General features: G+C 46.8%; 2 protein-coding genes across 2 annotated transcripts in view; both read right to left on the reverse strand.

Moving 5' to 3' along the window:
• Window positions 1-275: 275 nt before the first annotated feature.
• On the reverse strand, window positions 276-10,548 carry LOC143291001 (uncharacterized). The gene is made up of 4 exons (XM_076600588.1): window positions 10,256-10,548; window positions 2,940-3,176; window positions 2,158-2,731; window positions 276-350 (listed from the first exon to the last, which is right to left on the reverse strand). Exons 1-4 carry the CDS (start codon window positions 10,546-10,548, stop codon window positions 276-278), a joined length of 1,179 nt encoding a protein of 392 aa, XP_076456703.1.
• Window positions 10,549-10,560: 12 nt separating this feature from the next.
• LOC143291002 (uncharacterized) overlaps window positions 10,561-13,757 on the reverse strand; it is a 21,076-nt gene continuing 17,879 nt past the window's right edge. Inside the window, exon 5 of the mRNA XM_076600589.1 lies at window positions 10,561-10,632. Coding sequence (XP_076456704.1) covers window positions 10,561-10,632 — 72 coding nt within the window. The remainder of the gene's footprint in view (window positions 10,633-13,757) is intronic.

Below are 13,757 nucleotides of genomic sequence, written 5' to 3' on the forward strand. Positions count from 1 at the left end.
ATTTGAAGACCATGAGGGCACTATCACGATCACATATGAAGGCTCCAAACCAGAAGTCATGTCCTGATAGCACAGACTACAGCAGCACTCACTCGACGGAAGCACATTTGGAAAGACTAAAACATCACACTCGGATTTAAAGTGAAACTTATATAATTATGTGCTCACTTGTTCAATCACTGCTTCTCTGTGCTTGCGAAACATGGGCTCTCAATGCCGGCCTCCGGAACATCCAAGCAATGGAAATGAAATGCTTCCGAAAGCTACTAGGCATCTCATACACTGAGCACGTCACGAACACTGAGGTCCGCCAGAAGATCACCCAAACCACTGGACCCCACGGTGACCGCCTGTCAGGAGCAGGAAGCTTTAAAGACACGACACAAGATCCGACGGGCTTGCAAAAGCCATTCTGCAGGGTAGCGAACCTGGCAGTAGGGAGAGAGGTGGCCAAAAGAATATGTGGCAGGATAACATCAGAGAATGGACAGACAAGTGTTTCCCAGATTCCCAGAGAGCTGCGAGAGACAGGAGCTGATGGAGAGAACTGGTCTGGAAATCATCTGCGGTGAACGACGACCTTCCACTGGGTTGTGAGATAGGTGAAGGAGAAGATATCAGGAGTAGTTTTAAGTACTGTGATAGGGTTTGTAAGTATTGTGATAAATATTGCAGTATTTAGGCATTTTCATGTGATGTGTGTGTGTGTGTGTGTGTGTGTGTGTGTGTGTGTGTGTGTGTGTGTGTGTGTGTGTGTGTAAATTTGTACTTGAGTGTTTGGTTGTTTAAAATCCATGTTTTAATCGTCGGTGGTTACAATGCATAGCTCAGATGAACATGTTTTACTTGGAAAGGCGCTTTCTAAATTAAATCATTATTATCATATGGTGATGATGTATGCCTATTCTCTTATTGTGTTCGTTGCATGTGTATGATTCGTGATAATTGTATGGTGAGCTTACATTATCTTAGTGTTTGAGTGTTAAATGTTTTTTTATGTGTTCATGTTAAAACACTGAAACTGTGATGATTGCTAGTGTACAACTGTGATGATTGCACATGAACTTAGCATTTAAGCATTTTTGTCTTTATGTAATCATACCGAGTGTGAGATTTTCTTGCATTGATTGTGTAGCATGTGATTTTCTTGCGTCGTTTGTGTAGCATAAACCGCATATGAATTTCCGTGGTTGAGATAATAAAGTATTCTGTATTTCTGTGTGACATGACGACAAAGAAGAAGAGCAGGGCAGATGTTTCATTTGTCAGTCTGGTCAACCCTGATTGTGAACTGCCGATGAAGCGTAGCAAAGGAAAACAATTTACTGCTGATTATAATTTATTGTCTGTATTTGGAATGATGTTCCAAACCCACTTTCCTGCCTGAATCATTCAATGCTAAACTGGGGCTCAGTTATCAGTTTGTCATTCTAACTATTCTTTACCAACTACTGATGTAAAAGGTCTGATAAGTTATCGTCAGTATTTTTTTTTGAGTGTTGTTAAAAATGGCAAATAAGGTTAACCATACTTGAAGCGTTCATTGCTTTGACACACTGAGTGTGGAGTTCAGTTCACTTTCAGTTCAATTTCTCAAGGAGGCCTCTCTGCGTTTGGACAAATCCACACCGCATCTGCTAAGCAAATGCATAACCAGCAGCATAATCCGACACGCCCGATTAGGCCTTAGATGCATGCATATCATTTTTTGTATTCCAATCAAAGTGGATTTCTTCTTAAGACTGTTGCCAGAGGACAACTCTGTCATTGCCATGTGTTCTTTTTCAGTGCGCAAAGTGCGTTCTGCACTCAAGACCTTGGTTAATCGTCTCCGTCGAATGATAAGACGCTCAGGTTGACTTTCCAGTCAAACTTGGGAGAAAGTGCGAGAGCGGGATTCGGACCCAGACCATTTATATCTAATTGCCAAAAACAAGATACAGCGTGCGCATGCGCGCCTACACACACACACACACACACACACACACACACACACACACAAACACACACACACACTTTATGTATGCTGTTCTATATTCATACTGCACTATTGCTATGTATGTTATCAGCCTCCTCCATCCCACCAGACGTCATTCAGCTAGAGGGCGCTGCAGAACCCGGTGCCCTTCTCCCTTTCTCTCCCCACCGCCCGGACACACAGCGACACATGTGTCTCAGAGTGCAGCGGTACCGAGAGCTCTGCTTGACGTAGATGAGGAAGTTAGTGGACGTGTTGATCACCTCCAGCAGGTGACTGAGGGCGATGGAGATCTTGAAGATGTTACACAGATGGCCCGTGATCAGAAAGCCCGGCACACGACTGAACACCACCAAAGCCCGAGTGACAGTGGGCGTGGTACACGTCACGTACACACAACACACCGTCATCAACATCCTCGTCACCGTCAATTCCTGCTTCTCCAGTGACGTCACGTTGGACACGGACTGACGACGCCATGCGGAGGTCACTTGCAGTCTGACGATGATGGCGGTGGTGGAGACGATGACGACGACGAGGGAAATGAAAGGGAGGGTGACGAGGAGAACGTGGCTGTACACAATGTCGATGAGGGTTCTGTAGCGGAGGTAGGTGGGGGAGAGGCGGGAGATGAAGGTGGAGGTGTTGGTGAGGGGGTTGGTGACGCGCACTGTCTGGTACTTGATGCCCAGGGCAGTGTTGAGCACGGTCAGGATGTAGACAGCCACCACGACAATCACCACCCCCATGGTCCTGAAACGTCACGTCATACACACTGTGCCATCATGGAAAGAATCACACACTGTGTGTATGTTTGTAAAGGGGGGATGGTGCGGCACTCAGTAGGGCCTCCACAACTAGTTGTTAGTGGTCAGTTTCCAGCTTGTGTTGAAGAAACACCACTGGGCGTTACACGCACGCACGCACACACGCACAGAGAGAGAAAGAGAGATTCACCGACCTTGTCTTGAAGAAGCTGGCGGCCTTGAGAGGAGAGAGGATGCAGAGACATCTCTCCACAGCGATCAGCGCCGTGGTGATGTTGGATATGGCCAGACAGCCCAGCGAGGTGGCCAGCACCAGAGTGTAGTGACGTTTCTGCCAGTAGTTCCCTTCCACAGGGTCCAGCAGACTGATGAGAGCGTAGGACTTGCCACACATGAGGAACAGCAGGAAGCCTGTGTCTGACACTGCCAGACTGACAGAACACTTACGGAAGCTAGTGAAGCGCAGGTACCATCAGCGAAATAGTACGGTCATGCTGGCAGGGTAAGAGAGGGAGAGACAGAGACAGAAAGAGGCTGGGAGGACGTGGGTTCGATTCCCAGCAAAGGTGGGCTTTTTGTTGTTGTTGTTTTTTAATTTGTTTATTCTGTGTTTATTGGCCCACAGGGGGCTCCTGTGCTGTTGTCTGAAATGGGAAGACTGGGACCACGCATTTGAGTATCACCCACTTCACGGATGCCTCTTTGGGTGTGTTGCTCAAATTTCCTGACCAACACTGCAAATGTCTGTATCTCTCGGCCCTGGTTGACGCCGGGATATCCCTAACTTGAATGGACCTCCATAGCAATATCGTCCTCATCACCACCCCCCTCCTTCATCATAAAAAAATAAATGAATATCCCAAAGTATGTGGCCTTTAATGGCCTGCTATCATGCTAACCTCAGTTTCGATCCCAATCGACTTGTGCTTGGGATGAGCCCTGTCATGGTCTTCGGTATCTGCAGTCATGGGGGCCCTGCCAGGGTCTTCGGTATCTGCAGTCTAGGGGGCCCTGCCAGGGTCTTCAGTATCTGCAGTCATGGGGGCCCTGCCAGGGTCTTAGATATCTGCAGAGTCATGGGGCCCCTGCCAGGGTCTTTGGTATCTGCAGTCATGGGGGCCCTGCCAGGGTCTTCAGTATCTACATAGTCATGGGGGCCCTGCCAGGGTCTTCGGTATCTGCAGAGTCATGGGGGCCCTGCCAGGGTCTTCAGTATCTGCAGAGTCGTGGGGACTGGCCCTGCCAGGGTCTTCAGTATCTGCAGTCATGGGGGCCTTGTCAGGGTCTTCGGTATCTCAGAGTCATGGGGGCCCTGCCAGGGTCTTCGGTATCTGCATAGTCATGGGGGGAAACTGCTGTTGGAGGGACGTGGTGGCAGTCTCCATACTGGGGGGACTGCTCACTGTGTCTGGCTCCGCGACGAAGCTGTTATTGTCGTCAGTAGGGGGCATCGTCACTAGTGTGTCAGGTCAGGGGCATAGCCCTTGCTACTGGTACCATGTAACCCAGTACTACCTGCCGTCAACAACGGACAAGGTGGAGGATGAAACCTTTCCCAACAGCTGTGAAGGCGGAAGAGGATGACCAAAGGGCAGGGGGAGCTCTTATCCTTGGCTGGAAGTCCTCCTAGGAGACGGAACTCCGAAGAAAAAACCTGCACCTGCCGAAACCGTCCTACACGTGGCAGTATCTGCACCTGAGCGTCGGTAGGCGAGAGAGTGGGATAGGGACTGCACAACTCGTCTTCACCAAGAAAAAAGTCACCTGTACTGGTCAGGCAACCAGGCTAATGTCGGAACGACGAGCTAGCCCTTCAACACCCAGAAAGCCCTGCGGCAATGGAGAAGTGGTAATGGGGACAGACATAGGATGCTGCTGGCAGTTCCTAGTCATGACTCTGGGGAAGAGGAGATAAAAGGATCCCTAAACAAAGCCTGCCTCGCCTAGTACCTAGTAGGAAACCGCACCTACCTGGACATCCAACACTAGCGGTCGAAAACAACAGAAGAAAAGAACCAGGAGTCATGCCCTGACTCTGGGTACCTAGAATGTTGGCACCTTTTTAGACAGAGATGACAGACCAGAAAGGCACACAACGCTCATTGCTAGAATGCTTGATCGCTACCAGGTGGACATAGCAGCCCTGAGCAAAACCAGGTTTGCCAGTGAAACCCAGTTGGAGGAAGTTGGATGGGGCTACACCTTCTACTGCACTGGGAAGCCAGATGGCACCCCAAGAACCTCAGGCGTGGGTTTTTCCATACAAACCAAACTTGCATGACAGCTTGAGAGCCTTCCACATGGGATAAACGATAGGCTGATGACCCTGCGTCTGAAGCTGTCCAAGGATCGCTTCTCCACAGTCATCAGCTGCCATTCCCTGACGATGACCAACGAAGCTTTCTATGAGGAGCTCATCCGCACCATTTCAGTGGGAGACAGAAAGGACAAGCTGATCATCCTTGGGGATTTCAATGCCCGCATCGGCGTGGACTTCTCCACGTGGCCAAAAGTCCTAGGACAGCACAGCACTGGCAATTGCAACTCCGATGGACTGCTTTAGCTCTCACTCTGCACACAGCAAGGACTGATCATTACCAACACCCTCTTCCAACAAGCGGAAAAGTACAAGAATACATGGGTGTACCCCTGCTCCAAGCAATGGCACATGCTGGACTATGTGATTGTCTGGCAGAGGGACAGAGGTGATGTTTCCATTACACACTGCATGAGAGGAGCAGTCTGTTGATTGGACCATTGCCTGGTACGCAGCAAGATTAACATCAGACTTGCACGCAAGCTCCAACCAGCCAGGTAGAAACCCCCTAGGAAGCTCAACATCCACCACCTCCCTATCACCAAGGACGTGCCGCAGCAGCAAATCCAAGCAGCTCTCCAAGAAATTCCTGCATCGACTGATGTATGGAGCACTTTTAGAGATGCTGCAGCTGACACACTTGGCTTTGTACAGAGGAGCCACAAAGACTGGTTTGACGAGAACAACTCTGAAATCTCCAAGCTTCTGAACAAACTGCATATACGGCATCAGGATCACATTTCCGATAAAGACTGCCAGAGAAAGGAGAACCAGTTCTTGCAAAGCAAGCAACTCGTACAGAAGAGGCTGCGTGAGATGAAGAACACGTGGTGGGAGAGAAAGTCCAAAGAGCTTCAGTCCACTGCTGATGCTCACGACATGAAGACATGTTGGTCTCTGAGCTGTGTATGGGCTGAGAGTCACAGGATGAACCCCTGTCCGAGCCTTGGATCAGACCACCCTCCTGACAGACAAGAAAGACATCCTTGCCCGCTGGGCAGAGCATTTCAATACCCTCCTCAATAGGGACTTGTCCGTACCTGACAAGGTAATTGCAGCCCTCCCACAACTACCAGTCAATTCCTCGCTAGCTGCCCCTCCCACCAAGGCCGAGACACAGAAGGCCCTGAAGCTGACAACGTCAGGAAAAGCACCAGGAGCGGGTGGAATCCAGGCTGACATCTACAAGTATGGAGGCGAGGTGCTGACAGACAAGCTGACCGCCCTGTTCCAGTCTATCTGGGAGAGAGGGGAGGTCCCCCAGGATTTCAAGGATGCTTCAATTGTCCACATTTACAAACAGAAGGGAGACAAAACATCCTGCAATAACCACCGTGCAACCTCTCTCCTTTGCATCACCAGCAAGATCTTGCCCGCATCATACTGAACAGACTGGTTGACCATGTCTCCTGACTAAGGCCTTTGACACGGTGAACCGCCGTGGTCTGTGGAAGATCCTCCTAAAGCTCGGCTGTCCAGAGAGCCTAATCCAGCTGATTTCGTCATTCCTCGATGGCATGCAGGCGAAAATACTGATATGTCGGATCCGTTCCCTGTGGTAAATGGAGTGAAGCAGGGCTGTTCTTCATCCTCTTCTTTGCCATGCTGATCGACGCCTTCCAAGACTGACCGGGGCATCAGCATTCAGTTTCGCACAGACGGCTAACTTTTCAACTTGCAGCGACTCCACACCAGGTCCAGGGTGTTTGAGGCACTGTTGTGACAGTTCCTCTTCTCTGATGACTGTGTGATTGCTGCACACACCCATGAGGACATGCAGTTCATTATGGACAGGTTCTCAACCTCCTGCAGGTGCTTTGGACTCACCATCAGCCTCAGCAAGACTGGGTCCATGTACCAACCAGCTAGCTCACAGAACGCCAGAGGAGGACACACACCGACAGATAAGTCTGCCTGCCTACTCATCGGTCGGTCCGACGGGAGACTCCATCATCTTTGTTGCAGGGTGTATCGTTGCAATGTGGGTGTATCTTTGTTGCATGGGTGTATCGTTGTTGCAGGGTGTATCTTTGTTACATGGGTGTATCTTTGTTGCAGGGTGTATCTTTGTTACAATGTGGGAGTATCTTTGTTGCAAGGTGTATCTTTGTTCCAGGGTGTATTGTTGTTGCAGGGTGTATCTTTGTTGCAGGGTGTATCTTTGTTGCAATGTGGGTGTATCGTTGTTGCAGGGTGTATCTTTGTTGCAGGGTGTATCTTTGTTACAATGTGGTGTATCTTTGTTGCAGGGTGTATCTTTGTTGCAATGTGGGTGTATCGTTGTTGCAGGGTGTATCTTTGTTGCAAGGTGTATTGTTGCAGGGTGTATCTTTGTTGCAAAGTGTATCTTTGTTCTAGGGTGTATCTTTGTTGCAGGGTGTATCGTTGTTGCAATGTGGATGTATCTTTGTTGCAGGGTGTATCTTTGTTGCAATGTGGGTGTATCTTTGTTGCAGGGTGTATCGTTGTTGCATGGTGTATCGTTGTTGCAATGTGGGTGTATCGTTGTTGCAGGGTGTATCTTTGTTGCAAGGTGTATTGTTGCAGGGTGTATCTTTGTTGCAAAGTGTATCTTTGTTCTAGGGTGTATCTTTGTTGCAGGGTGTATCGTTGTTGCAATGTGGGTGTATCTTTGTTGCAGGGTGTATCTTTGTTGCAATGTGGGTGTATCTTTGTTGCAGGGTGTATCGTTGTTGCAGGGTGTATCGTTGTTGCAATGTGGGTGTATCGTTGTTGCAGGGTGTATCTTTGTTGCAAGGTGTATTGTTGCAGGGTGTATCTTTGTTGCAAAGTGTATCTTTGTTCTAGGGTGTATCTTTGTTGCAGGGTGTATCTTTGTTGCAGGGTGTATCTTTGTTGCAATGTGGGTGTATCTTTGTTGCAGGGTGTATCGTTGTTGCAGGGTGTATCGTTGTTGCAATGTGGGTGTATCGTTGTTGCAGGGTGTATCTTTGTTGCAGGGTGTATCTTTGTTGCAGGGTGTATCGTTGTTGCAATGTGGGTGTATCTTTGTTGCAGGGTGTATCTTTGTTGCAGGGTGTATCTTTGTTGCGATGTGGCTGTATCTTTGTTGCAGGGTGTATCTTTGTTGCAGGGTGTATCGTTGTTGCAGGGTGTATCTTTGTTGCAGGGTGTATCTTTGTTGCGATTTGGCTGTATCTTTGTTGCAGGGTGTGTATCTTTGTTGCGATGTGGCTGTATCTTTGTTGCAGGGTGTATCTTTGTTGCAGGGTGTATCGTTGTTGCAATGTGGGTGTATCTTTGTTGCAGGGTGTATCTTTGTTGCGATGTGGCTGTATCTTTGTTGCAGGGTGTATCTTTGTTGCAGGGTGTATCTTTGTTGCAAGGTGTATCTTTGTTGCAGGGTGTATCGTTGTTGCAATGTGGGTGTATCTTTGTTGCAGGGTGTATCGTTGTTGCAAGGTGTATCTTTGTTGCAATGTGGGTGTATCGTTGTTGCAGGGTGTATCGATGTTGCAGGGTGTATCGTTGTTGCAATGTTGGTGTATCGTTGTTGCAGGGTGTATCTTTGTTGCAGGGTGTATCTTTGTTGCAATGTGGGTGTATCGTTGTTGCAGGGTGTATCGTTGTTGCAGGGTGTATCGTTGTTGCAATGTGGGTGTATCTTTGTTGCAATGTGGTTGTATCGTTGTTGCAGGGTGTATCGTTGTTGCAATGTGGTTGTATCGTTGTTGCAGGGTGTATCGTTGTTGCAGGGTGTATCTTTGTTGCAAGGTGTATCTTTGTTGCAAGGTGTATCTTTGTTCCAGGATGTATCGTTGTTGCAATGTGCGTGTATCTTTGTTGCAGGGTGTATCGTTGTTGCAATGTGGGTGTATCTTTGTTGCAGGGTGTATCGTTGTTACAATGTTGGTGTATCGTTGTTGCAATGTTGGTGTATCGTTGTTACAATGTGGGTGTATCGTTGTTGCAAGGTGTATCGTTGTTACAATGTGGGTGTATCGTTGTTGCAGGGTGCATCGGGTGTATCTTTGTTGCAGGGTGTATCTTTGTTGCAGGGTGTATCGTTGTTGCAGGGTGTATCTTTGTTGCAATGTGGGTGTATCGTTGTTGCAGGGTGTATCGTTGTTGCAATGTGGGTGTATCTTTGTTGCAGGGTGTATCTTTGTTGCAGGGTGTATCGTTGTTGCAGGGTGTATCGTTGTTGCACGGTGTATCGTTGTTGCACGGTGTATCTTTGTTGCAGGGTGTATCTTTGTTGCAGGGTGTATCTTTGTTGCAATGTGGGTGTATCTTTGTTGCAGGGTGTATCTTTGTTGCACGGTGTATCGTTGTTGCAATGTGGGTGTATCTTTGTTGCAGGGTGTATCGTTGTTGCAATGTGGGTGTATCTTTATTGCAGGGTGTATCTTTGTTGCAATGTGGGTGCGTCTTTGTTGCATGATGCAGCTGGTGGATAGCATAATTTCCTATCTGTACGAGTATTGATATGGTACTGGTGTGTATTGTGTCGCTTTTCCTGCTTTCCTGACAGGCCTGGAAAAGTAGTGCCAGCAAGTCCCCGACAGCCGCCACTATCCCCTGTTTCACACTGCGTCAGAACCTTCCGTGCGCGGATTGGCCTGATAAGTCATCTGCGCACCCACAGAGCCCAACCCACCCACCCCTAGGATGACTAGATGGTCCTCGTTGATCCCGACGGACGAACCACACTGTGTCGCACAATGGCGTGTTATGATCGTACAGTGTGATGTAGTTATATGTGTCATGTTCTAATGTGTATCCATGGATTTGCCTGTTAGAGGTTTGTTTTCTTCTGTCCACTTGTATTCCTTTGTGTGCCTTCTAATGTGTGTGTGTGTGTGTGTGTGTGTGTGTGTGTGTGTGTGTGTGTGTGTGTGATGAGCATACTTATTGGTGTACAAAGCCACCTGAATGGCCATGATGAACAACCGTTCTAGTAAATGTGTCGTGTTGTATAATACACGATATGTAACACATGATGAGACATTGGCAGAGCCATCAAAACATCCTTACCTAAACAAACACAGGTTAATTCTGTACATGATGAGACATTGGCAGAGCCATCGAAACATCCTTACCTAAACAAACACAGGTTAATTCTGTACATGATGAGACATTGGCAGAGCCATCAAAACATCCTTACCTAAACAAACACAGGTTAATTCTGTACATGATGAGACATTGGCAGAGCCATCGAAACATCCTTACCTAAACAAACACAGGTTAATTCTGTCCGACAGTCCCTGGCGAGCAAAGACAGCCATGTTGATGACGTTGGTGATGATGCCAAAGGTCACGAGGACAGGAAACATCCCGACATACACCACAAGGTCCACCATTTCTGCCACAAAGGGACTGACAACGTTCCGGGGATTGTCGCAAGGTAAGAACACGTGATGCGGGATGACAGTGGAGAGATTTATATCATCCATGTCGGAGTACATATCAAAGGTCGTGTCTCCGCGGAGGTGTGGTGATGGCAGTGTGGATGCGACACTCATCGTCTCTGATGTCTACACTCTCCTCTGGTGCAGATCATCAGACAGACACAAGCCTCCAGCAAAGTAGCTCTGTGTACTGTCAGTCTGTGAGTCACGTGTCAGCCTGCATGTGATCACACAGAGATGTTGGAATGTTCCTTTGGAAATGTGTTCTGGGTCTGAAATATATGCCTGAAATAAAGTTGTTTGAGCCGAACACAATGTCGTCATTATGATCAACAGAGAGGGAATAAAGGAGAAATGTGGGTATAGTGCATACAGTTTATTTATTTATTTATTTTATCTATTTTATCATTTTGGGTTTGTATGCTGCATGTTTTATTGTTTCCATAACCCACCAAATGCTAACTTTTTTTCACACAGATTTAACTATAATACGGTTCTGCTGTTCTTCAGAAATATATAGGTAAAATGTTTGAAGACTGTAAAGACATTCTTAAATCAGGCATGACTGAAACATGTGATGGCTTCCTCCAAATGACTTCACTGGTTTACTGTGAGCACGTTCTGAGAACACTGCTAGCAGATGGTACTATTGTCTTTCTTCAAACAGAAGGTTCTGGAAATGATTATTCTTCAACAGATTCCACCAAAATACCATAGCGCATTACCAGAGTACCGCCAGATATATCTGAATCGGATGTCGTATTGCCAAAGTGACATTGTGAAAACAAAGGTTATTAGAGTGTGGATGTGTTAATTTATCACAACAAATGTTATCAGAATGAAGCGATGTGTTCTTCATCCAAATGTGATAAGAATATCGCCATGTGGTTCTGAAAACAAATGCCATGAAAGGACAATTGGCATCAAGGTGTTTTTTAGTATGTTGTTTCATCTATCAAACTAATATTATCAGAATGGCAAAATTTCTTTGTTAAATGTTAAAATAACTTCACTGTTTATTCCCTCAAAGCACGTCATACCATAATGTCACAATTTCATTCTTGAAGAAAAAGTTATGAGTTTGCTCAGTTTCATTTCTCAACTACTATCCAGATGTGCCCGCATTTTTTCTCTCAAGAAATGCCTTTGAATCACACACACACGCGCGCACGCACACACACACACACACACACACACACACATATATATATATATATATATATATATATATATATATATATATATATATATATATCACATAATATATGTTGCAATAGATGTAATCTGGCATGTGTTTATCCCTCTCTTTGAAACGCTTGAAAACGGACGTGGGCCAGTATCAAGTGGCTGAGCCAGGCACAGAGGGGTTAATTTCCACGTGACACCCGGACAACCCATGGCACACAGCTGTAGGACAGCCTGAAGCCTCTCACCCACCACACACAGCTGTAGGACAGCCTGAAGCCTCTCACCCACCACACACAGCTGTCAGCTGGAGGGTCCAGGTCAGACTGTATTCACATTTAGCTTGCAGGCATTCAGGTCAGAAGTCTGCGACATTGATGTTATCGTCACCTGCACCATCCCCCGACCCCGCCTCCAACCCTTTTCCATCCAACCCAGTAAAGAAATCCACGCATACATAATGCCTTTGCTACTAGTTTCTAATTTGTTTTAAATGTCAGTTTTCGGAAGGTTAGCGAACGAAGAAAAAAGCGATAGTTCTATCACTGACTGTCACTTACTCTCCCCATATAATACTCACTCTCCTGTACACATTTTTACTGAACAATAGACGTGTGAATCTAACAGATACCAACCCATCTACCACCCTCCCTACTGGTCATGCAAGGTTGTAGGTTGTAGCTGTGCTGCTGAACCGATTTATCTATTTAATCATTTATCAGTTCATTATTCCTGATTGTTGTTTATGATCCAGCAGACCACACATGACCATGTCAGTGTCGACATATAGATCCGGAAGAAGCTGAAAGAAAATCTTCTTTGGCTAAATACCCCAATATATTTCTCTGTCTATATCGAGTTTGACTCTGACAAGATGGATAGCAGCAGCACTTCAGGAAAGAACCGTCGTCCTACGCCTCGGAGATTGGATGTCTGCACCTTCTAAACTATCCATGGGACTGCCACAAGGGTCTCCACTCTCTCCTGTCCTCTACAACGTCTACACGAAGGGCCTTGCAGACTTAAACAACAATGGAATAGCTCGGGTGCTTACTCTTGCGGATGATGGCCTGGTCTTCAAAACTTCGAAAGATGCTCAGGAAAGAACTAAAGCTGTCCAGAAACAACTAAACAATATTGCTCAATGGTGCAAAGACACAGGATCTTCCATCAGCCCAAACGTTGCTGTGCACCCTCAACAACAGAACCGCGAGCAAATCACCACCACCTGTGTCATTCGACGGGATTCAGATCGAGAAAACCGAATGCCTACGCTACATAGGAATACAGTTCGACAGGATGCTGACCTTCAGAAAACATACGGAAAATACTGTTCTCAAATGCAAAAAAGGGCCTTTCAGTCTTAAAAGCAATAGCAACCAAAGGTATTGAACAACGCCACCTCTTCCTGCTATACCAATCACTCGTCCTCAGTGTGATTGACTACGGACTTAGGCAAACAACACCATCTCAACGCAACCCCCTAAAATTAGAAAGAGTTCAAAATGAATCTATGAGGCTGATCCTTGGAACAACAAAAGACACGCCCACGGAAACCATGCGATACCTGCTTGACCTTCCTTCAGTGCAGGCCAGAAACAAGTTAGAACAGGTTAAGACCTACTTCAAAGCATTAGAAAACCCTAAAACCCACTGCATGACGCAGTCAAAGAGCCAAAAGGCAGCCGTCTAGGACGAGGAAGATCATGGATGGGGCAAGCAGAAGACACAATCCAGCTAGTATGCCGACTACAAGACCTGAAAGAAACAAAAGAATGGGAGAAAAACCCCGAAAACCTCAACCATCTATTCAACACAGCCACTTCACCCACTCTAGGAAGACATTGTCGGGAATGGCCAGAGGGCAAAACTGATGCGGAAGTGAAGCTACTCATAGAAGAAAACAGTAAAGAAGAGGACATCATCATATACACAGATGGCTCAGTCACCAAAGACCAATCCGGTTGGAGATTCACTGCGAAACAAAATGGAAAAAACAATTAGGGAAGAGAATGCTGCCTACAAAGTCACAACCTCCAGCCTAACGATGGAAGTTGAAGCTGTGACACATGCCCTCCTGTGGCTATCGTCTATCCTTATGCCCAGAAACCAACATGCCATGATTCTAACCGACTCAA

This window comes from Babylonia areolata, chromosome 16 (assembly GCF_041734735.1).
Source record: "Babylonia areolata isolate BAREFJ2019XMU chromosome 16, ASM4173473v1, whole genome shotgun sequence".
NCBI classification, from domain to species: domain Eukaryota; kingdom Metazoa; phylum Mollusca; class Gastropoda; order Neogastropoda; family Buccinidae; genus Babylonia; species Babylonia areolata.

Coding starts and splice junctions, on each gene's coding strand:
- LOC143291001 (XM_076600588.1), bottom strand. CDS start 10,548: ATGAGTGTCGCATCCACACTGCCATCACCACACCTCCGCGGAGACACG. Junction 3,177..10,255: donor ATTAACCTGTGTTTGTTTAG/GTAAGGATGTTT, acceptor GTGTTCTGTCAG/TCTGGCAGTGTCAGACACAG. Junction 2,732..2,939: donor GCCAGCTTCTTCAAGACAAG/GTCGGTGAATCT, acceptor GTGACGTTTCAG/GACCATGGGGGTGGTGATTG.